We start from the raw sequence: 22093 nt of genomic DNA, 5'->3' as shown, positions 1-22093 counted from the left end.
TGCTAGAGCTAAATAAAGTTATCCTATCCTATCAAGTAGAGAAGGTTCTTGGACGCAGTAAAACCGTTGTTGGCGGACGTCAACAAACAGCCGTGATTAAGTAAATTCTAATAATTGACTTCCTAACTATTACCGATAGGCGCCCGCTTGCAATTAGAGACTTGTAGCCGGCTGTTAGTAATAAGCCTTACCAGTAATGCGGTTACCGTGGCCGCTGTGGCTCAGCTAATGTGTGCCATTTTTTCATGCCATCCGAAAACCGCGCGCCTGCGGGGAGCCCAAAGAGACGTCAATCAGATGGCTACATTCCGTGACGCACGCACCACGTGACAACCTCTGCCCCGCCCTGCTCTTCGCCACTTGGCCGCTCCAGCGCGGGCGGGGCGCAGAATGTCACGTGGTGCATGCGTCACGGAGTGTCGCCATCTGATTGGCGTCTGTTTGCGCCCTCCCGCAGGCGCGCGGTTTTCGGATGGCGCAAGAAACAGCTCAAATTAGTTGTGCCACAGCGGCGAGCGTAGTCGCGTTTTCGAAATTAAAAAAAAAAAAAAGAACTGATGTGGCTACTACTAGCGGCAGGCTACAAATCTCTAACTGTAGTCGGGCGTGTACTGGTAATAGTCAGAAACTATTAGAATTTACTTTGCTAATTAACGTGATGCGCCTGGTTTCTGAAGTCCATGTGGTGGTCGAATTTCGATGGCGGCGAAATTCTAGAGGCCCGTGTACTGTGCGACTTTGTCAGTGCACGTTGAAGAACACCAGGTGGTCGAAATTTCCGGAGCCCTCCACTACGGCGTCTCTCATAGCCTGGGTCGCTTTGGAACGTTAAACCCCATAAACCAACCATTTACAAACGGCGCCGGTTTTAACTACCACGTCCTTGCTTCGCCGAAGTGGAGAAACGCACGGTATACCGCGAAGTTCTCAGCGGGCGTCTATTTTGGTGCTCGCTTCGTTGCCCTGTCACAAAAAAGTAGATAGTCCCTGATAACTGTTTTTCACTCAGGTCGAACTCCCTGCTGCGCGGTTCACGTTCTCCGGTGCATATTCAGCGGCACGAAACTTAATTTTGCATCGTAGCTTCTCGGCGTCAGAAGAACGCACGACGCGTGCAAAGCCATGCGGGTGCGACACGGAAATCGAAACATTCGATAATGGTGATGATGGATTTATTTTGGCGCACGGGCATCTGTGGCCAAAGAATACCATGGCGCAACGTGGTCTTCGAATACTCAATGTGGGGCCAAAGACCCATTTCCCAAGCATTTTACCCCGGATAAGTCGAGCACCAGACCAGGGGAAAGTTTGTACCCATTGTAACACCGGTGGGTACCCGGCGGCACTGGGGATCGAACCCTGCACCTGCCGCATGCGTGGCGGATGCTCAGCCAGTTGACCACCGCTGCGGTTTGAAACTTTTGAGAATACTGGATACGGCGGCGGCGGCGAGGGTAACGCTTTAGTAAAATGCAATTTTAGCATAGCGCGATCCGCGTTGCACTATACACTGAACCCCATCCAGGGCGAGCTACTTAGGCCTTGAGGAGGAGAGCACACATTTCACTGCGCAGGGGCAGTTGGGCCCTCGCGGAAGCGTTCGCGGTAGCGGATCAAGCTGCGCTAAAACTGTAATAACTGGATTCCTTTTTTTCTTTCGCTCGTCAATTTTCTTTTCAGACATGGTTACTGGGGGCGGCAAAAGATGGCGCGTGCATGGTGGCGCGTGAAAACGGGTTTTAAACACTGAAAAATGCAGTGTATATCTGCACCAAACGCTCACTTTCCTGCGACAAAAGTTGCTCCAAAAGCTGCTCCAAAAGCTGCTCCAAAAGCTGCTCCAAAAGCTGCTCCAAAGTGATTTCACATCACTGAACGAGTGATGTGTGAGCGAGTGCGGTGTCATGGTAGAGAAGCCATCTGAAAACTTGTACCACTGGTCTGGATGTTTTCTCCAAGCACCCTCCCTTAGGCACTTGAAAACCTCTCAGTAAAATTTGCTGGAGACAGTTTGTCCAGGCGGTGCGAATTCCTTGTGGACAATATCCTGAATGTCGGAGAAAACAATTGTATGGATTTCACGTGAAAGAACTTGGCGAGTTCTTTTTTTTACTGCGTTGAATTGGTGGACCTGCTCTGGGATGACTGCTGCTTCGTTTCAGGATCATAACCGTAAACCCATTATTCATCTCTGGTTTTGATATTGGAAGTGAACCTGGAGTCATCTCTGACTTGGCTACTGGCGAAAGTGGACACATGCGTCACCAGAGTATGGGACTATTCCTTGTGCACCGCTCTGGTTGCTTTCGTTGACGTCACCTCTTCGCGTCGCATACAGCGCTGACCGGTTGTGAGCACCGGAAAATGTGTGGAAATAAGTTGGACCAACTACAGTTGACGACAGTGAATTTTGCAATGGTTCGCTCTCTTTCTCCGCGAAGGCTCAGACCGTTCAAAACGGGGATGATTCGGCGGTGTCACGTAGGGAAACGTTTACAGAGGCTTACTCATCGGCTGATTAACAGTTAGAGCCTAGGTTCTGTCGACGTGGGTGCTAGGCGCGGAGCCTCTGCCTAGACTGCCCTATGGCGCTTTTTCTTGCATTTTATTTCTTTCACAAATGAAGTTAGGGCGGTCATTTTCCGTGATCCGCCCTATAGACTTCAATTAACCAGTGAAATATTAAGCCCCTGAAGGTTGGGCACAACCTCGAACCCAGGGCTTGGCTAAAAAAAAAAAAAAACTCCAGAAAACATTCAGAACACCATCTCCACGCTGGAGCGCTCGCCTCTCCGCGTGATGTTCTCTGCCAGCGTCATGAGCCTCCGGGACAGGAACGTTTGAGTGCAGAGGGGCCGTGCCGGGGCCCACGGACCTGTGTGTCCCAAACTTCCCTGTTGTGAATAAAGTTTTCACCACCACCACCTCCCTTTCCGCTTTGCACGTGCTCCCTCGCGTCCTGTGTGTCGCCGCCGCACCTGCGTTTTTTTTTTTTAGGTCTTCAAATAAATAATAGTTTTTCGCCACCACCACCGCGAGTTTCGCTGACGGCGCGGCAACCACCTTGAGCCGCTCCACAGCTGCACCATGCCCTTAACCCCGCGACTAACCTCGTGACTTCGCCGCGGTAGTTCCGCCAGACGGCGTGCGCTTTTATAGGGCGCGCTTCGGCGTGGACCAAAGCGATGCTGGGCCATCTCACAACGCTACGCGGAGGGCTTTGCAACGTCGCCGGCAAGCGACATCACACCACCCCGTGGACATTTCCTGGCGAGCCTCCTACTTGGAGAAGAAGCTGAATGCTGATCGCGCCGGTCTAGCGTCCGAGGCCGAAGAGTGCACCGAACGGCTCGCAAAACGACGACGCAGCCGAAGCTCTCGCTTTGTATAACTAGGGTTCGAAGAGTTAAACCTCAGCTGTTTTTCGCGGAGCCCTGCACCGCAGTGCCTCTTCCTATTTTCCTACTTTCACTCTTCCATTCATCCCTTACGTTACGGCGCGGTTGAGGTGCGCAGAGGGCGGTGGCTGAGTGGTTACAGCGTTCGGCTGCTGAACCCGAGGACGCGGTGGCCGCGTTTCAATGGAGAGGAAGTGCCAAAAACGTCCTTGTGTTGTGACGTCAGAGCACCCCATTGAGCGGAAATTTTACGGGAGCCCTCCACAGCGGCGCCTCTTTCTCCCGCTGTTCTTTAACTCCCACCTTCCGCCCTTCCGTCGCGGAGCAGTTGTTGTCCACCGAGGTGCGAGAGAGAGAGAGAGAGCACTGCGCCCTATCGTGCCCTCAGAATCCAAATTTTCGTATGATTGGCAGCGCATTTGCAGGAATGAGCCCGCTGCTCCTGCAAAATGTGGAGTTGTCTCGAGGCCTGCAAGGTGCTGGCAGCCGCTGTGGCCTCTGCACACCTACAGCAGTTTCAAGACCTTTCGGCCATCGTCTAGGCGGGTAGCCCTCTGGCTACCCTCTGTCTGTTGGACATTAAAAGTTTTCCTATCCTATCCTATATCACGAAACACCGTTCTTGTGCGCTACTTACACCCGTATATATGATGCGTCAGTACACGTATCTGCATATTACCAACCAGCCCTTCGCTCTGTCTCATAGTAATGCGCGTGAACGTCGGCAGGGGTATTTGTTGTCCTGTGGAAAGGAGCAGCTTACTGCATGGAGAATGATTACTTGTCGGTTTCAGGGAACCCGATTGGTACACTCGCTTTACCTGCATTGTTGGGAGAGCGTTCTTCGCGCGCCCGATGCTCTTTAAGCGGAATAACCACAGAGGAGCAGTGGGAGACCGCGCTGCGCAGCTCGGACCTGTGGCAGCAAAAGTTGCTCACAGAGAGAGCTGACCAGATCGCCGAGATCCAAGAGATCAAGGCCACCAAGCGACAGTAGCCCGCCTGCGTCAGAAGAGAGCCTTCCTCTTCAAAGACTCTGTAAATAAAGTTTATTCTCTCTCGCGCGCGCGCACCCGACCCGTAGGACCAGCGTTTGCTCGTTCGCCTGGCTGAAGCAGCGTCGAGGGCTGCTGGGGCCCTGGACTGAGGGCCCCAGTCCCGCAACATGTAGCCCCGCCTCCCCTAAAGTTTCTTATTCACTCACACGTTGCTGCGCCTCTTTCTTTTTTTGTCGGTTTGTGTACCACCGTTAGGTATACTATCCTAGCCGCCAAGGCGACCCTTTCGTCTCTATTTTTCGGAAACGCACCTATTCATATCATGGTACAGACAAGACTACCCTGGGAAACTATATGTAGTTTTTCTCTGCAGTGCTTCCCCCATAGCTTGTGGCGAGGCGGTGCCTCGCGCCACCTTTCGTTGAACGAGCGGACGGCAATGCACGTCCTGGTCACTCGTGAACGGCAATTTTCGTGTTTTTTTTTTTGTCGTCTTCATTGCGATTAGCCTTTTTTGTGCGGATTCTTTTCATTGAGCGTTCCCGAAGAAAATAGCGAGCTTTGTCGCAGTCCGCCGCAATGCTGTTCAGTCGCGCGTTCATATCCGTTTGCGTCAGCGGCACATGCGTGTCTCGGTTCCACGTTATCTCGTCGTCGCGGCTGTGACCGAAGTCAAGTTTCGCCACCTCCGAAGAGCATTTACTTGTCGCGTGTGTTTGTGTATTCCTTTTTGTCCCACATGTCTGATGTTGTTTTTTTTTTTTTTACACTTTGTTGCTATTGCATACGGTGACGCGCGCAGCAGTTACGTACAATGTCGCGGTGGGCGGGGCCCATGCAGCCCCGTATACTGTGCCTCCTGTTCTTGTTTTTATATTTTATCCGCTTCACGTGCGTTTGTCGTTAGACTGCGAATACGTGTCGCGCCGTGTGCGCAGTTTCCAGCGCAATCTGCGGCGCAAACAGCTTCTCCTTATCTGTGCCCGACCGGGCAATTAGTTAGGTGCTCTCCGCTGATGGCGAGGGCGGTGTTACTTTCTTCTTTCATTTGCATGCGCGAAAAAAAAATTTTAAAAAGTTGCAGCACCATGACGATTTGTCTCTCTTTGTCCTCATTTCTTTTTGCTCGCTGTTGTATACTTTTACGAGAATTTTTTTTGCTATGTGCTTCGAACAAAAACCATCCATATTTCTTTAGTTGTGTCGGCTGCCTCAGTTCTTATCGGTGTGCTTCGTACAGCACACCGCGTGGTCCACCTCATTCCTGGAAACGCGATAGTGTGTTGCTCACACTTTCTTTTTTGTCATCGTCCCCCCCCCCCCCCCCCCCCCCCCCCCCCCCCCTCCGTGTATATTTCGTTTTGATGCATGCCATCGTGTGTTTTTGCGCTTAAAGTAGCCTTTGTTATTTTGGATATTTTCGGACGGTCGGGATGGCGATGGAGGTGTAATGATGTTGATGGGGAATATTCGCTGGCCAGACTTACAGATACGCTGTGGTGGCAAGGCGGACTCCGGATCGGGGCGCCATTTCTTAACATCATCATCAGCAGCCTAACAACGTCCATTGCAGGACAAAGGCATCTCGCATTGGTCTTGGATCAGCCCTACCCTATGCCAGCTGCCATACCGAAAAGGAATCCGTGATCACCGTATGGAAGCGAATGGTGGTGTTGCCTAGCCTCAGGGATCCGCGCTCAAAAATCGATATCGACGAATCTCGCCGCATCGCAGCTTCCTTGCGAAAGCGGCCGGGTGGTGGCGACACTTGTGTTTCATTTTTTACTTTTTTTTTGGTTTCTATGCAGAGAACGTCTATGTCATCAGAACGCGGTAATCCATTGATACAGGCTGACTTGAATTTATAAATTGGTTAATTGGGTAGTGAGGAAAGGAAATGGCGTAGTATCTGTCTCGCATACTTCGGCGGACACCTGAACCGCGCCGTAAGGGAAGGAAGGAAGATTGGAGTGCAAGAAGAAAGAGAGAAAGGGGGGCCGTAGTGGAGGTCTCCGGCACTTGAATTTGTCCTCGGTGTCCTTTTGATATAGTATTTAGCAAATAATTAAATATGGCTGTGAGTAAGAACTGCGGAATTCGGTTTCCAGGGACAAGTCTTGCACTATCGCCAGCGGTGTCCGCCTACTTCGCAAAGGCCCTCAATGTCAGTGGCAAAATTTTCCATGCGCTCAAAATCGTCGTGGTGCCTATTGCTTCCTGTGATTAGACACTGAGTAAGAAGTACGGCCTGGTCTCGTTCCGACGCATGCCCGTGTTTAGTGCATTGCGCGCAGCCAAAATTTTCTGCCTTTGAGCGCGTGCATTTAGCGGACAACGTTATTAGTACAAAAAAAAAAATGTTACCTGAGCTGCTTTTTAACCGGTTGCACTGCTGGTAGACTAGCGTTTCATACATCTGCTTCTCCTTCGACCGTCAGGCCTCTCGCTAGTGCCTCGTTAGGCTTTCCCTCATTTACAGAGACGGTCAGGAGAAGCCAGCTTGCCGGGTTCAAGTGGTGTTTTTTGTGGGGAGGGGATTGGTGGTGTGGAGATGTTAGTAATGGGAAACGGCTGATATTTCGCACGATGCTAGCCGATTATTCCACGCGCTTTTCCGCGAGAGGTTTTAAGGTTTCTAAAACTGAATACGTCGAAATTTAAGACGTTTGCATTTGTTATATTTGAGATGAGCTATGCGGGCAAACGTGTACAAGTTCATTAACTCTTTCATGTGCACTTTTGTAAGCACCTATTCAAGCCCTTTCATTTACTTTTTATCCCTGCCTTTTTTTTTAATTTTTCCTCTCTTTAACAGTCTCCGCTGGCCCACAGGCATGCTGTATCTCTTGCAACAGCTGCTGACCAGTGGGAGCATTTCTGAGTCTGGTTCGTTTGTAAATAACCTGCTGTGCATTATTCTTGTTTACTGTACTGTAACTGCTCACTTCCCCTTTTTTAAGACCCGCTAAAAAACTTTTAATCAGAACCAAGGAAATAACTGCATAGCAGAGGAGACTAACACAATCGACAGACCTCAAAGCCACTGTTTTTTGGCACATCGTATTTCGATTTACGTAGGAGTTTGCAGGTAGCTGATGTGCGTCGTCACAAAGTCCACTTGTGGAGTCATTCTCCTCTTAGAACGAACCAATTACGTAGCGTTAGAATATGCTTGGTAAATTGTCCCGTGGGGCAAAACGGAAAATCAGTCCATTCACCTGCGACACAAAAAGTGCGTCTGACGAAAAAAAGAGCGAGTAAAAAAGATAAACTTAGCAGCAGTAAGTTCTATCCATGCTATATGTTGGCAGAATGGTTGTCACCAAATATGTATAATAATTGCGGCCTTGGGTGCCTCTTGTTTTTTTTTTATTTCTTTCTTCCGTTTTTCAAAATCATTGTGCTGTAATTTTCATGTTGTGCTAGTTTTTTTTTTCTCCCTTTAAAATTTTTGAGGGAGTTTCATCATTGTGGTTATTTTTGCAATAAAGGACTTTTCAATAGCTGATATTACTTGGAGCTGAGCGCATAATCGCATTCTTGTTGCAAGAACTAGGTGTTCATAAAACATGGCTTACCTACTACAGCCGCGATGTTGAGAGCCTACAGGTGCAGAGGGAGAGTACCTCCGCGTGAGGCTAGTTTTCTGCAATTTCATGAAAAGAAAATCGGTTGTAATTTAGGAGCAGTGTGTTTTTGTATGCACTGGAAGGTAAACGAAATCAGTATAATATAAAATGTCCTCACACTTTGTATGGCCTTAACTGGCACATATTTGTACCGCCGCTTTGCTTAATAAAATTCTTTCCAGCATATGATTCCGTGTTGTGGGGCAGGACCTGACTGAGCATTTGTTTTCTTTTCTTTTGCTTTCAGATTGTTCATCGCAGTCTCACACTGGGGGAGATTTTGGATGGCGACCGAATGGCAGAATCAATGTACAAGATCCACTTCAAAGGTGATTCCTCCTCTGTGTTTTTTGTCTTGTTCTTTATGCATGAGCATTAGACTGCGCATGGCCGCAAAAAGTTTTAGGTGCTTGGCATGTGCAGCTTCAGTGGAGAGAAGACAAAGTGGAGGAAGTGAGAGTGAGAAGGGAAGAGGGTTGGAAGTGTGATGGGTGTTGAGTGGGAAACTGGGGCCCCTGAGCAGAATTGGAGGGAGTGCGAGGTGTCACACTCTGATACTGTGATTCGTTCAGTGTGCTAGAGTCGTTCAGGGGATGGGAGAGCGATACAGTGCCTGTACGGTGATTGATGGATTGGATCATGCCACGTGCTCACCTGTGAGGCAGAAACGTGGAGGCTAACAGAGAGGGTTCAGCTTAAGTGAAGGACAACGCAGCGAGCTATGGAAAGCAAAATGATAGGTGTAACGTTAAGAGATCGGAAGCGGGAGGAGTGGGTGAGAGAACAAACGTGCGTTAATGATATCCTAGTTGAAATCAAGAGGAAGAAGTGGGCTTGGGCAGGGCATGTAATGCGAAGGCAAGATAACCGCTGGTCTTTAAGGGTAACAGAGTGGATTCCAAGAGAAGGCAAACGTAGCAGGGGACGGCAGAAAATTAGGTGGGCGGATGAGATTAAGAAATTTGCGGGAATATGGTGGCCGCGGCTGGCGAAGGACAGGGTTAATTGGAGACACACGGGAGAGGCCTTTGCCCTGCAGTGGGCGTAGTCAGGCTGATGATGATGACATGCTTGCACACTCTGAACACGGCAGTGGCTGCACCTTCCTTGGGGAGCATTAATGCTAACGCATCCTCTGCCGCATGAACTGCATTGATCATTTGCAAATTTATTTTTCGGCCGGAAACGGGGAAGTATAGGAGTTTAAGAAGAAAGGTGCAGCACCTGCCTCACTCTGTGGGAACACCTCAGCTGCATCCTGAGGGAAAGATTTAAAGGTGGTGAAGAGGGTGAGAGGGAAAAGGTGCAGGTAGAACCCATAAATCGTCTTGCAAGGGAGATTTGAATATAACGCAAAAGCTTGTTCATCACCTTGCTCTCTAGTAATCCCACCCCCCACGTGTGCTTGTTTTTTTCTTTTTCGCCAAGAAAAGTAATTTTGCACATGACGTATGCAAGCCAGAAGACTGCACTACAAGCCTTACAAAAAAATTAGGAAGAGTAATCATTGTTTGTCACATTGCAATGGCAGTAGAGTTAACGAAACATTAGTTACCTTTTATTAACCTAATAATGACAGGAGTACAGCATATGTATACTGTAACCTCTGAGGTGATTGAGAATGAAAGCCAAAATCCTGAAGGTGACATGCTTCTTCCATAATGTTACTTGCCAAGAATTTATTGGAGTTTGGCTTTTCCATAATGCAGTACATAAATATCAAGGTATAATTCAAGGTATAATCAAGATATAATATCAAGGTATAGTAAGGTATTATTTGTATGTGTTAAAATTGTTCTTTATGTAGTTTTTGCTTTCACAGGGAGTTTGATGCTGTGTACGTTTCAACACTGGACGTATACGTAGCATTCATGTTCACGTGAGACTAAACTGGGATAAGTTTTTGTGCCTAAATTTCTGTCTGTATTGCTGTTTTCCATGCAACTTAAGGGGGGACATGGCTTTCAGTGCCAACTATAGTTTTTGGTGGATTTTGATGAAATTCTTTCTGCCTGCTAGTAACGCTTCCGAGCTTAAGTGCACATACCGCAGTTTCAGCATTATATTTGAAGAATTTTTTCTGCAAATTTTTTCCCTTCTACATTTTGGGGAAAGTGTGCAAACTTGACAGACTGTGATAGAGCTTTGGTGTAACATTCACTGCATTTCTGAGTGCGTACTATAGAAGATGGCAATCTTAGATTTTTTTTTCACTACACAGATGTTAATATTTTAATTTTTTTTACAAAGCAGTTGGCGTAGACATGTCTAAACTGCAAAAGGGTACTTGTCTGGGCTAGTTGGTACATTTCGCAGGAAAAGGTACAGTGCAAAATAGATAGGACTAAAGAAGCGGGCAGACACAGGCGCTGACTTACGACTGATGATTTTATTGCTATGATGGTGCAATAAATAGGAGAACCTAAGCACAATCAACACGTGGCATTGCATCACTGATTGAGTACGTCAGCCAGCAGGAAGAAAGAAGGAAGGAGGTAACACTAGCACTAGTCACTTGGCTGCTGAGATAATCAATTTTTTTTTTTGAGTGAGCACAGGAGATGGCTTGCTCACGCACTTTTCTTGCTCTTGATGAATCAAGAACGCTTCAACTATTTCCCACATGCGCTGGTCTCTATGCTTGTACAAAATGGTTGTCCTACTGAAAGCTGGGGTGCATTTGCACTCAAGCCAATGTAAAGCAAGATTAGTTTTGGGGGAGTGATGCCAAGGCGGATTCGTGTTCTCTTAAGCGGTCATTCACGCATCTCCCTGTTTTTCCACTGTAGCATAGTCCACAGGATAGCTCAATTTTGTACACTACTTTTTTTCGGCATAGCACATAGAGGAATTCACGGTTCTTCTCACATTTGGCAGCTGATTAATATTAGGAGAATAAACTGCCAGCATTAGAGACAAAAACAACATAGTTTCAGTCTAAAAATACAGGTTTAAGGGTTCTACAACTGGATGTAAGCCGCCGCGGTGGCTCAGCGGTTATGGTGCTCGGCTGCTGACCCGAAAGACGCGGGTTCGATCCCGGCCGCGGCGGCTGGAATTTCTTTGGAGGAGAAATTCTAGAGGCCCGTGTACTGTGCGATGTCAGTGCACGTTAAAGAACCCCAGGTGGTCGAAATTTCCGGAGCCCTTCACTACGGCATCTCTCATAGCCTCAGTCACTTTGGGACGTTAAACCCCATAAACCAAACCAAACCAAACCAAACTGGATGTAACTTCCAAATGAAGCGAGGTACAATATAATTTTTTTTGCAACATATTTCAGAATCTTTGGGGATGTTTAAAACATAAAAACTAGAAAGTTGTTAATTTGAAAAAAAAAAAAAAGAGATTTGAATGTGGCCTCCCAGCTCAGTTTCACACCCTTGGAAGTGTGCAACTAATGTTGATACTAATTACAATGCGTCTTGCAGTCTCTGCAGAGAAGAAAGCGCTGTGCACAGTGAACCTGTCGGCCGATGAGTTCAAGAAGCTGAAGGAGGCCATTGAAGATCTCTACTACTTTGAGTTTGTTCTAGGTAAGTACATGTCGAGTGTGGAAGCATTCTCAAAGGTTGTCATACGTATGACATGGCACCCCGCTAACGCGTGCCACAGGCTACATGTAGGTCACATAGTTATCAGTTGCATCCAGCTTGTATTAGAAGGTCACAGGCTCTATGTCAAAGGGCCGTAACTCTTTATGCTCACTAGCTTTCAGAAATGCATACGTAAATAGGCCAGTTACTCATTAGTTCTTTTTTTTTTTTACTTGCAGACTGCAGCCAACAGCTCTAAGTGTTCAGGGCATTAGTGTAGGTTTTGTTATCTTGATTATGCATTCTAAAGTCTTTTATAGTCGCTAATTCTTCTCTGCATAGTGTGCAGCAGTTCCATTGATTGACTTAGCATTAGTGTGAAGTAATATTGCTGTGTTGAACGGTTGTCTACGAAAAAGCTGCTGCTTTGAAGAAACTAATGTGGTTAATTTTAAATTGATCTTGTATGAACTCCATGCGTGTTATCTTGTGCTCACCTCCTTATGCGAGTTGTGGGCTGCTGCTAGTTGTTTATACACATGCTGTAAGAAACAGTTCTGCTGGGTACTTATGCAGGCTCCATGTCCTGTGATTATGCACCTTGACTTCAGTCTTTTTACTGGTAATCCTACACTTCCATTGATTTGGCTTGTACCTGGTGATTTTGTTAGGTGCTTAGCATTAGAATTAAGTAACATTACAGGTGTGAAGGAAGAGTACTTGGCTGATTATGTGACTCTCGGGGACTTTGTGTTTAATGTCTGAAACCTTACTGGTCTTTTCTGAAACAGCATTTTAGCAGAAAAAATTTAGGTGACTAATGTTACACTTGTAACATGAGAGCACACTTAGCTTTTGTTGCAGAGTTGCCTTTGGCTCTTAGCTTTATATTCGTACGATCTGTGTCCTCAGGTATTTACCATATCGGGAAGAAAGCTAGGTTGTGCATTAAGCTTGTGTTGTAGGAGTCAGTTTACAAACTTATGCATGTACATTTCATTTTTCACGAGCAAAGAATGAGTAGGGGATAAAACAATTGCCCAGGCCTGTTTTTAGACCAGGGAGAAAGGGGGGCACTGGGATATTCACTACTCATGACTTCATTAGCTCCATTATGGCTGGTGCGACTGCATAACATGTCACTGGTGTGGTGTGTTGGCATGTCACATATGCTTCATCTCACAAGTCATTTGCAGTGCTGTGAAGACTGTGGCTATATGAGCCAATCATAATGGCGTATGCTGCAAAACATGTTCCTCTGTACCCGCCCCCCTCCCACGACTAGTGGCTCCATCTCTGGGAAGGAGAGGGTACCATTGTCCAGCTGCTGCGCACAGGAGACTCGATCCACTTGGTGGACTCCATGTTTACAAATAGTGGCGCACCACTTAGCAGCAGGCCTCTGCAGTGCTGCATTTGTGCTGACTTTTTCTTCTAACTAATCAGTGAATGAAACACTTGCTGTACTTTCAGAGCACCACCCTGAGCTACCTGTTGATTAAAAGTCAGTTGATTAAAAGATAGTGACAACCCTGCTCAAATATTTGAAAGTCTATTTGTCGTCTTCTTTGGCCCTAATTGGACAAGAGAGCTCTCTCTACCCTTCACAGTGCTGCAAACGATTTGTGAGATGAAGTGTAGCTATACTGCGACCAGCGGCTCCCAAATATCTGAAGGGCACCTAACCCCATGTGTCATCAGTTAGTAACTGAAATCTAGTGTGAAGGTGCGCCATTTCGGAAAGTTTTACCTTGTGTTGTATCATTTAAGTATGTTTGTACATATTGTACAGAAGACGGGATGGGTCGGGGAGTGTCGCAAGGAAGCATCGGGGAGCTCCCCTTGCTGTCACCCCTGCCCTGTTTGTGGTGCATATGTGGAACGACGTTATCAAAACGTGTGGCTGTGGGCTGCCCTAGCATGCCAACAATTGCATGCAAGCTCTCCCTGCGTTCGTGCTAGGCCCGGTTCTGATTGGTAGCTCCCAATCATGTCATTGGGCAAATGAAATGCGGTCTGTTTAATCTTTTTATTTTTATATTTTCTAAACGGAATAACTTTTCTTTCACTGCTTTGATTTCAACAATTATTTTTGCACTGGTGTCTGAGAAGCATGAGGAATCTGTTTAACCAGAATAATCGGGCTTGAAAAAAAAATGTTGCAGTTCCCCTTTCACAGGCATTGCTGAAGTTCGAATGACAATCTTTCAGCCGTCTCTGACTACTTTCGTCTGCTAAGTTTTGCAGCTTAGAATTAGTAATCTTTAATGTTAAAACATTGATTATTTAGAGCCAAAGCTCTGCATATAGTCGGTATATCCTTTTTAAAAGCTATTTGTTTAACATTCAGTGTATGTACACTCCTTCTCAAACATTTATCAAAATGATATTCTGTTGACAGTAATGTTCTTTTCTTGCATTCTTGTTTTTCTGTGTGTGTTTACTTTAGCGGCCAGTTGAAGCGTCATCGTAACTGCTGCTTTTGTGTCGGCTTTTCAGATGGTCTGAGGTTATGGGGCTTCATCGGGCAGCTAGAAGAAGGCTCCTTGATTCCGCACAAGCACAAGCTGTACCTCTGGACACACCTGACATTCAACATAGAGTACCATGGGGACCAGGTGAGAGGGAGTGTCTTGCAGCTTCTAGGTAGCTTTGTGGCACAAGTATGTTGGTTTTGATCGAGTTGAGGGAATCTGGACATTTGCTCAGATGCTGGGTATTGCAGAACAGCGTTTTGAGGCAATTTTACCTGCCCGAAAACTGTTGATACCTTTTCTGTCTGCTACTTGGTTTCTTGTTGTGATGCAAAATGGTTTTCAGAAGGCATGCTAACTACGACTAAAGTGAACTTTATTGTAATGGCATGTAACAGCATTGTAAGGTGCTGTTTATTTGCGTTTGTGCTTCTTTGCATATGCTGAAAGACGAGTCACGTGCTGCTGCAGCGTCTAAGAAACCTCACTGGCTGTTGCATAAGCCTGGCAATGAAGGGAAGGTGAAAGATACTCTGTAGTAAAGCTTTAAACATACGTAGAGTGTATAAAAGGGTATTTGAATTGTTTTCGTGGATTGTTTTTGTAGCCTCATTTTTTTTCTCGGAATCTTTGACTGCATTATATCGTTGCTGAAGAAGTAGTAATTCGTGATTATGGTAAACTTGGAAAATGTAAACTACTGCTGACTATTCAGGGGAGAAAAATCCAGCACCTCTATCAAATAGAGAAAGGAGTTCTATCTGAGTTCTATCTGAAGAATCGTGTAGCACTAACTGGCTAGCCCAAGCACCAAAACATTCATTCTGCAGGCAAGACTCGTGCCTCTTGTCACCACCACCATCAGCATCATCATCATCGTCAGCCTGACTACGCCCACTGCAGGGCAAAGGCCTCTCCCGTGTCTCTCCAATTAACCCTGTCCTTCGCCAGTTGCGGCCACCGTATCCTCGCGAACTTCTTAATCTCATCCGCCCGCCTAAGTTTCTGTGCTTGCAATTCTTGTCACCAGGTCTCCCAAAATGGGATGACATTACATTCGTCTTTTTGAATGCAGCACTGTTAACTTCCCTAGTTTCCTGTTTTGATGTCTTAATATTGGACACAGTAAGATGTTTTTCATTCGATGATTTTAATCTGCTAGTTCCAGGTGTATTAGGGAAGCAAGCAGTCACCGAAACCAAGGAGCATAGGATGGCCGCATTAAAGATAAAAACTTAAAAAGTGTTTCTCTAAAGCCTCTGCGCTTCTGCTGAGAATAGTTGGCTTTTTCTGCAGAAGAAACCGCTGCAGATGTTGAGTGGGATTTGGTCAAACAGTCTTCATTCTTTTGTGGATATCCACTTTATTGACTCACAATAGCAATGTCACCTTATGTTCTTTTTAATGAATGCACTGTCTCTACTGGAGTGCAAGTAGCTAATTACATAAAAGTGACCCTAAATTTCCAAGAAATTTAAGTAATTTGCATAGCACTCGGGAACACTGTGCAGACCATTCTGATTTCTTTCCACTCATATTTCATAGTTTTCTTGGTGTTCATGCTTAAACTTAAGAAGTCTGCTTTTAATAAAGCTTAAGCAGTGCATTTTGGATTGCATAATCAAATTTACAGGGCAGCCTTGGCATCAGATTTTTTTGTGCAAGTCATGTTATGTGGTGTTTCTCTTCATAAAATCTTGTGTGCATTGTTTCATATATAGCAGAATGAGAGCCCTGATTGACACGTCATGCTTTCACCAATAAGTAGGATACTGCTGCTTTAGCGTTGAGCACAATGCTGTCTTGTAATGGGTTTTTATCATCAGCGAGCATCACACCGCCGGAAGTGGTGTTAGCCACACCTCTAATTAAGCTGGTTTTGGTAGAAGCTTAACTAGAGGTCAGGGGGGTCCTCAATCTTTATAGTTTTGAGAAACCCTAGTGGCTTTCAGAAAGGACTGAGGAACCCTTTACATCTTGGCTTTCATCCCTCCCTGCCTAGCATGCAAGCGAAAAAGAGCATGCAGACATGGGGCCCCTCGTACAATGCCAAAATGGAATTAAGTATGACTGGCTGCTTAATGAAACAGTCTTCCGTGAGCAGCGACAGTATGATTAGTCTCAAAATACAGTGGGTAAAGGAAAGGGGGAGGTTGCGGCATGCATGGATTTAGGTGCTGAGGGAACCCAGAACACTCCAAAGGCCCGAAGGGTTCCGCAAAACCCACTTTGAAGACTCCTGTCTTAAGGCAATACCATTCTTGTTTCTTTTCTGAATGCCCACTCTTTTTTATGTGGGTCTTTGTGTGAATATGAGACCCTATATTTATCATGCATAGCCAGTTTCATAGCTAGGGTACATCTGTGTGCGAGCTGTGTAATCTCTCCAGACAGCTTCCGTATGTGTAGTGCGGGTGGTAAAGGTTTTCGTGTGTCGCACATGCGCATGCAGGTGATATCGGCCAATGTGACTGTGACTGACGGCGTGCCCATGCTCCTGGATGAGATGACAGCCCCGCTGGACATCACGCACACATACTCCGTCCGCTGGCTACCCACAAACACCTCCGAACGAGCTCCAGGTGGACTCTCCAAGAGTGGTCCTCAGGGCTCTTTCTTCCCACAGACACTGGAGGTGTGTGTGAATGCTCTGTTGTGGCATCCTGTTTAGAATTCGCAGGTTTCTGACAAAAACAACTGCAGTTGGGCATGCATAGCGATCACAGTGGCAATTTGGGTTGGCTTGAATGCCCCAAAGCACTAGTCAGGTTCTAAGTAACACCGTTGGTGGATCCATACCGTCATCTTGAGTGGCTTCTTTGCTAGTAAACAGCCTACGAAGTTACACATGCAGTGCATGTAGAAACTTGCTGCACATCATTTTGCACCATAATCACTGGAGAAGCATAACGCACTGCAAAAAACCTGAAGGTGGCAAAGATGCTTTCTTCAAAACACATGAGATCTTTGTGTATTACAGAATCAGAAGCAACCAGAAAAACATCACACATGTGTGTGAAGTGGTAGCACAGATAAAAGCCACATCACAGCTCATTCTTGCCAGGAAATATAGCCTGCAGGAAATGCAGGAAATGTGCGACTGCAGTTAAAATATATGCCATATAAACGCGTGTAAGGGCCGCACCCGTGTATGGGCCGCACCCCCTTTTTTCCCGAAGGAAATGTTTAAAAAAAAATAAATCCGTGTAAGGGCCGCACCCGAACTTTCCATGACCCAGGCGGGAATAGTCTTCTAAATGCACGCGCCGTGGCCTCAAAATGGTTTTTTAGTGTTCATTTTAGATAGTACAAATAAGCATGTGCTATTGAAAAAATGGCTGAGAGAGATTAATTAAATTGAATTCGACTGCGCTGCCAATTAACTTTCCAAAAATGCACTCTTAAAGAATAGGGTAGGTAAGAGCTTCCTTTCTTCTGTAGTAGCAGGTGAGACAAGTGTGCGGCAGTTATCTGTAAGCAGTGGTTGAAGAGCTCTTTTTCGTGTCTATAGATCGTAGTGCGCAGAAATGCCCTTTTAAAGGCTAATATGCTAATGATTTCCAGTTAGAAGTTCCCTGTGGTGTAGTGACCCCACCATTGCACCAAATGCACCAAACTGCACCAAACCAGATAAGCTGCTCCATCTTGATAAAAATCGGGAAAATTGCCCCAAACTGCTCCAAACTTGCTGCTTATGAACTTGACGGCACTGTGCGCTGGCTATTCAGGTAGACGAAGCCTTCAAAAGGTTAAGGTCCGTTGAAGCCCACTTATAATGAACATGACTGTCACGCGGCATTGTTTTCTATATCCCTAAGTTTGCAGTAATTGGACAGAAATTGACATCCTGATGTGGATTCAGGCCTGTGTGTCTTTAGAAACTACCCTTTCGGCGGCGTGATTCCGACTGGCCGGCCAGTTATGTCTAGCGGTAGTCAAAGGATTGAAGGTTGCAGTTAATTGTGATGCAGATATAATTTGATGGTGCAGTTCACACATGCAGGTATCGCTGTTTCCGCATTTACAGCACACTGCATCTGCCAGAATATAATTTTTACAGGAACATTGTTGCTGACAGCTGATGAGCAACAGCTTGTGGAGAGCATAGGTCGGCACACTCACTCATGGGTGCACTCATATCGCCTCACTCACACCCACTTCTCTGAATGTGGCCACTTAATTTCATTATGATCCATAGTTCCAGTCTCGGTTTTCTAACTATTACTGATAGGCCCCTGATCATAATTAGGGATTTGTAGCAGACCACTAATGACCTTCAGCTCTGTGGCTTGACAAAATTTGGCTACTTCGGCTAGTTACATGCACTGGAGGGGTTGCTTTGCCTGCATGCTTTTTGAAAGCGCATCTATTTTGGCACGATGTAGCCATATTTTGTCGAGCCACAGTGGCGAAAGTAATCGCGCTTTCGAAATTCTAAAAACTGGTATGGCTATTACTAACAGCCAGCTACAAATCTTTAGTTGCAATCAGGAGCCTATCAGTAATAGTTGAAAAGTTAGCGATTAGAACTTTCCTAGTTGACATGATTCGCCTTTTTTTTGTCGTCCGTCAATACTGGTATTACTATGCAGCAAAATGTTCCTCTTTACCTCAAAAACCCTATTTTTAAAAATCAGTGATCACCTTTCCTGAAACACCCGGTATATGGGCTGTTCAACTGAGCATTCTGTGACATAATTGATGAGTAGATGCAGTGTAAAACTTAGCATTGAGAACCCCTCGTGTGCGACTTCATGTCAATGACAAAGACCCCAATGATGCAAATATCTTTGCGTCATACTCAAACTTTTCTAGCGTTGTTTGCCAAACTAGGAGAGTTGGAAACTAAAAGCTCCAGAGTGCTGCTAAACTAATGTTTAATTGCTTCAAAGTGCTCCAGATTCGAAATTTTATTGCTCCAGACTGCTCCTAGATTGATGTACCGTATTTTCCGGTGTATAAGACGCACCTGCCATATATGCAAGCTGTCACTGAGAAAGTTCGTATATAAGATGCACCCGTGTATAAGACGCAGCCCAGTTTACCCAGTTAGGCTAGTGAGGCTTAATTAAACACGCTTGCGCGACTATCGTGAAATGCACCATACCTGTGAGCAATTCTTAAGCAACGCTAAGTGATCGAAAAAGGCAACACTCACGCCATAGCCGTCCACGTTTTAGCAAAAAAAGAAAGAAAAAACGATACAGCTTCCCATATGTCCATAACATTTTATTTCTACTTGAAACCTTCGAAGTCTTCATCTTCAGATGCGCTATCAAAAGGTTCACCCATTTCTGGAATCAACTCGGCTGAAACATGCACTACGTACACGGAGCAAAGAAAGTTGCAAAGGGTGACTAAAAAAGAACGCCGGTTTGTCTTGACAATGGCGAGAAGCGTGATTGTAACCATCTTTTGGCGCTTCTCATTACTTTTGCTTGGGGCCTCCGAAACAGCCGCGCGTTTGTGATCCCGGAAGTCGTCATCCCCGCCGTTTCATGATAAAGATCACCTAGATTGTCGCTCACGGCGGTCCCGGTATTGAAGTATTAACCGTGTTACAACCGCGTTATTGCTAGTGATATATTTTAGGTGAAAAAAGCTTGAGCATGAACCGGAGCAATCGATGAACTCGCAAAAAAAAAAGATGAAAAATTCGCATATAAGACGCACCCTTGTATAGGACGCACCAGCAAGATTTTCGAAAAAAAGCCGCATCTTATACACCAGAAAATACGGTACCTCTGCTGCACAAAATTGCTCCAAATCACATTTTACCAGCAGCATCACTGTGTGGTGGCTGCTTCGAGATTAGCAAAGCTTATGAGGAGAGAGAAAGCTAGTAAATCTTCGTGACTTGAATCTGACTAAATCTGAATTTCTGTACTCCTAGACCATGCAGCTAAGCTGTGGTATATGCAGATCATTGTTGATGCACTCTACTGCCGTATTATCAGAGCAGGAGGAGTGGGAGAATGTGCACAGGCCATGAGAAGCAAATAGTGGCTGCCTGAGGCTGTGCAAACAGGGGCAGCTGGGAAACCAAGGGCAGGCTGCAGAAAGGAAAAGTAGTGAATGATAAAGAAAACAAAAATGCTTCCTGAGTAGCACCGAAAGAGTTCATTCCAGAAACTTTGTGTGGATATTTTGAATACTATATTTAGTGTTAGTGTTAATGCTAATTTCAGCAGTGACATTCGAGAATATGCTGGTGTGTGTAGACATGTGAGGGGAGCTGCTCACAGTGAATAACTTGAGTCTAGTGACGCTGTGGTAATTTTGCATTACTCAATCTCTTCGTAGATTCACTGGCTGTCAGTGATCAACTCTTTGGTGCTGATTTTCCTGCTTTTGGGCTTCATTGGTGTTATTCTGGTGAGTACTGCCTGATTTTTTATTTTCTTTTTGCTTTTTTGTTGAACTGTTCTTGACAAAAGTATGTCCTACTTCATATTCAAGACGCACGAAAGACCTGTGCAATGAAATATGCGGAGAAGTGGTTGCTGTACACCAGATTCTGTTTTCATGCACTTAACCTGAGAAACTAATGAAGCATTTCACATGTTTTATAGAAAACATACATCCCTTCCAGCCTAACTTGCTCCTTATTAAGAAAAAACTTGTTGCTGGTTTTTGAGAAGCAAAAGTTTTAAAAGAACTGCAACGTTTTAAAACACTTAATTTCTTCAACACGAGACATATTTAAACTTGCATTTGGCCCATGATAACCTCAGTCACCTAAGCACCATAAAAACCAACACAACGACTATATAGGTATGCTCTGTGGAAACCAAGGTGCTGAGATCGAGTGCATTGCCTTATTGTGTTATTATGTTGGTTCTAAAGAACTCTAGTGACATGCATTAGTTTATATAGTTCAAAGATTTTAATGTACTGTACTTTGTAACTAACAACAGCGTGCGTAGTGCATAGCAAGGTGGGTTTGCATGCTGTGTTCATGGCTCTCCACTTGTTCCTTACTTCAGACACGTGTCCTCAAGAATGACATTGCTCGGTACAACTCCCTAGACAGCAAGGCAGAGATGGATGTGGAGGAGTACGGCTGGAAGATCATCCATGCTGATGTCTTCCGGTTTCCGCCTTATAAGAACCTCCTCTGTGCCATTCTGGGTAAGTGTAAGTGTACCAGTGGTGTAAAATTGTGCTGTTAGCCAACCTGTCCTTGCACTTACACTGAGTTTGATAGAGAAGTATGCTAGTCGATCTACATGACCAGGTTAATAGGTGAAAGTAAATAGAGAAATGGGTTGTGTAAGGCTCTGAAGTGGGTGGCACAGGCCAGCCATGGCTCAGTTGCTCATAATGCAGCAGTATTTTTTTCTTTCTTAATATCTTCAAGCATCAGGCCCGTTTTTGCATTAGCCTTACAGTTCTGTTTGAAGGGTTTTCAGTTGCACACAGTTATGCATATTCTTGAAAGTATTTTCCTCTGCTATGAACCAAAAATTAAACAAAAGAAACTTGTGCCTTCATATTTTTCTTCACAATGGAAAATTTGTGCCTAATGTCCTCTGTCCTCTGGACCAGCAGTCAGCTCATACGGCTGTAGCCTTCAAGGTGTCTTTTAATGCCCAGGAAACTATTGGGACAAGAGCAGCCTGTGGTGCCTGTTCAAAAACTTCAGCAGCAATTATTGCGATAGGGTTAATAAAAATACAGTAAAACCTCAGTTAGCTGTACCTCTCGGGACCACGGAAAAATTTTGCTCAAAGCGACAGTACACTCGAACCGAAAGCAGCATAAATATATTGACTGATGTGGTAGAGCTGAGGTATTGCATGAAGGAAGGCACACTCGGAAGCTTATGTTCATGCAGGACTACACAGGAATCCACTATTTATGTCTGCGGCTGAAGTAGGCTCGTAGCCACTAGTGCAGCCTTGAAAGCACTTACTTCGGGTTTCAGCTGCTCTATTAAGCCCCATATTTGGGTAAGCAAGCAAAGCATGCCTAGCTCGCGCACAGTTACTTCAGTGTTGGTGCCTGAGCTGTCTTCGGTTTCCTCGTTAGCATCGCTTGCATTGGAAGACATTTCAT

At 45.6% G+C, this 22093-nt stretch overlaps 1 protein-coding gene across 1 annotated transcript in view; it reads left to right on the top strand.

Moving 5' to 3' along the window:
- Window positions 1–22093, top strand: part of LOC149371365 (transmembrane 9 superfamily member 1-like) — a 92458-nt gene that overhangs the window by 41548 nt on the left and 28817 nt on the right. The window contains exons 3-8 of the mRNA XM_089565529.1: window positions 8273–8354; window positions 11457–11561; window positions 14061–14179; window positions 16488–16670; window positions 20339–20410; window positions 21022–21166. Coding sequence (XP_089421655.1) covers window positions 8273–8354; window positions 11457–11561; window positions 14061–14179; window positions 16488–16670; window positions 20339–20410; window positions 21022–21166 — 706 coding nt within the window. The remainder of the gene's footprint in view (window positions 1–8272; window positions 8355–11456; window positions 11562–14060; window positions 14180–16487; window positions 16671–20338; window positions 20411–21021; window positions 21167–22093) is intronic.

The sequence above is a fragment of the Amblyomma mixtum genome, chromosome 1 (assembly GCF_055824585.1).
Source record: "Amblyomma mixtum isolate Tamu chromosome 1, ASM5582458v1, whole genome shotgun sequence".
Taxonomy (NCBI): domain Eukaryota; kingdom Metazoa; phylum Arthropoda; class Arachnida; order Ixodida; family Ixodidae; genus Amblyomma; species Amblyomma mixtum.
This window is presented reverse-complemented; position numbering and strand designations above follow the sequence as displayed.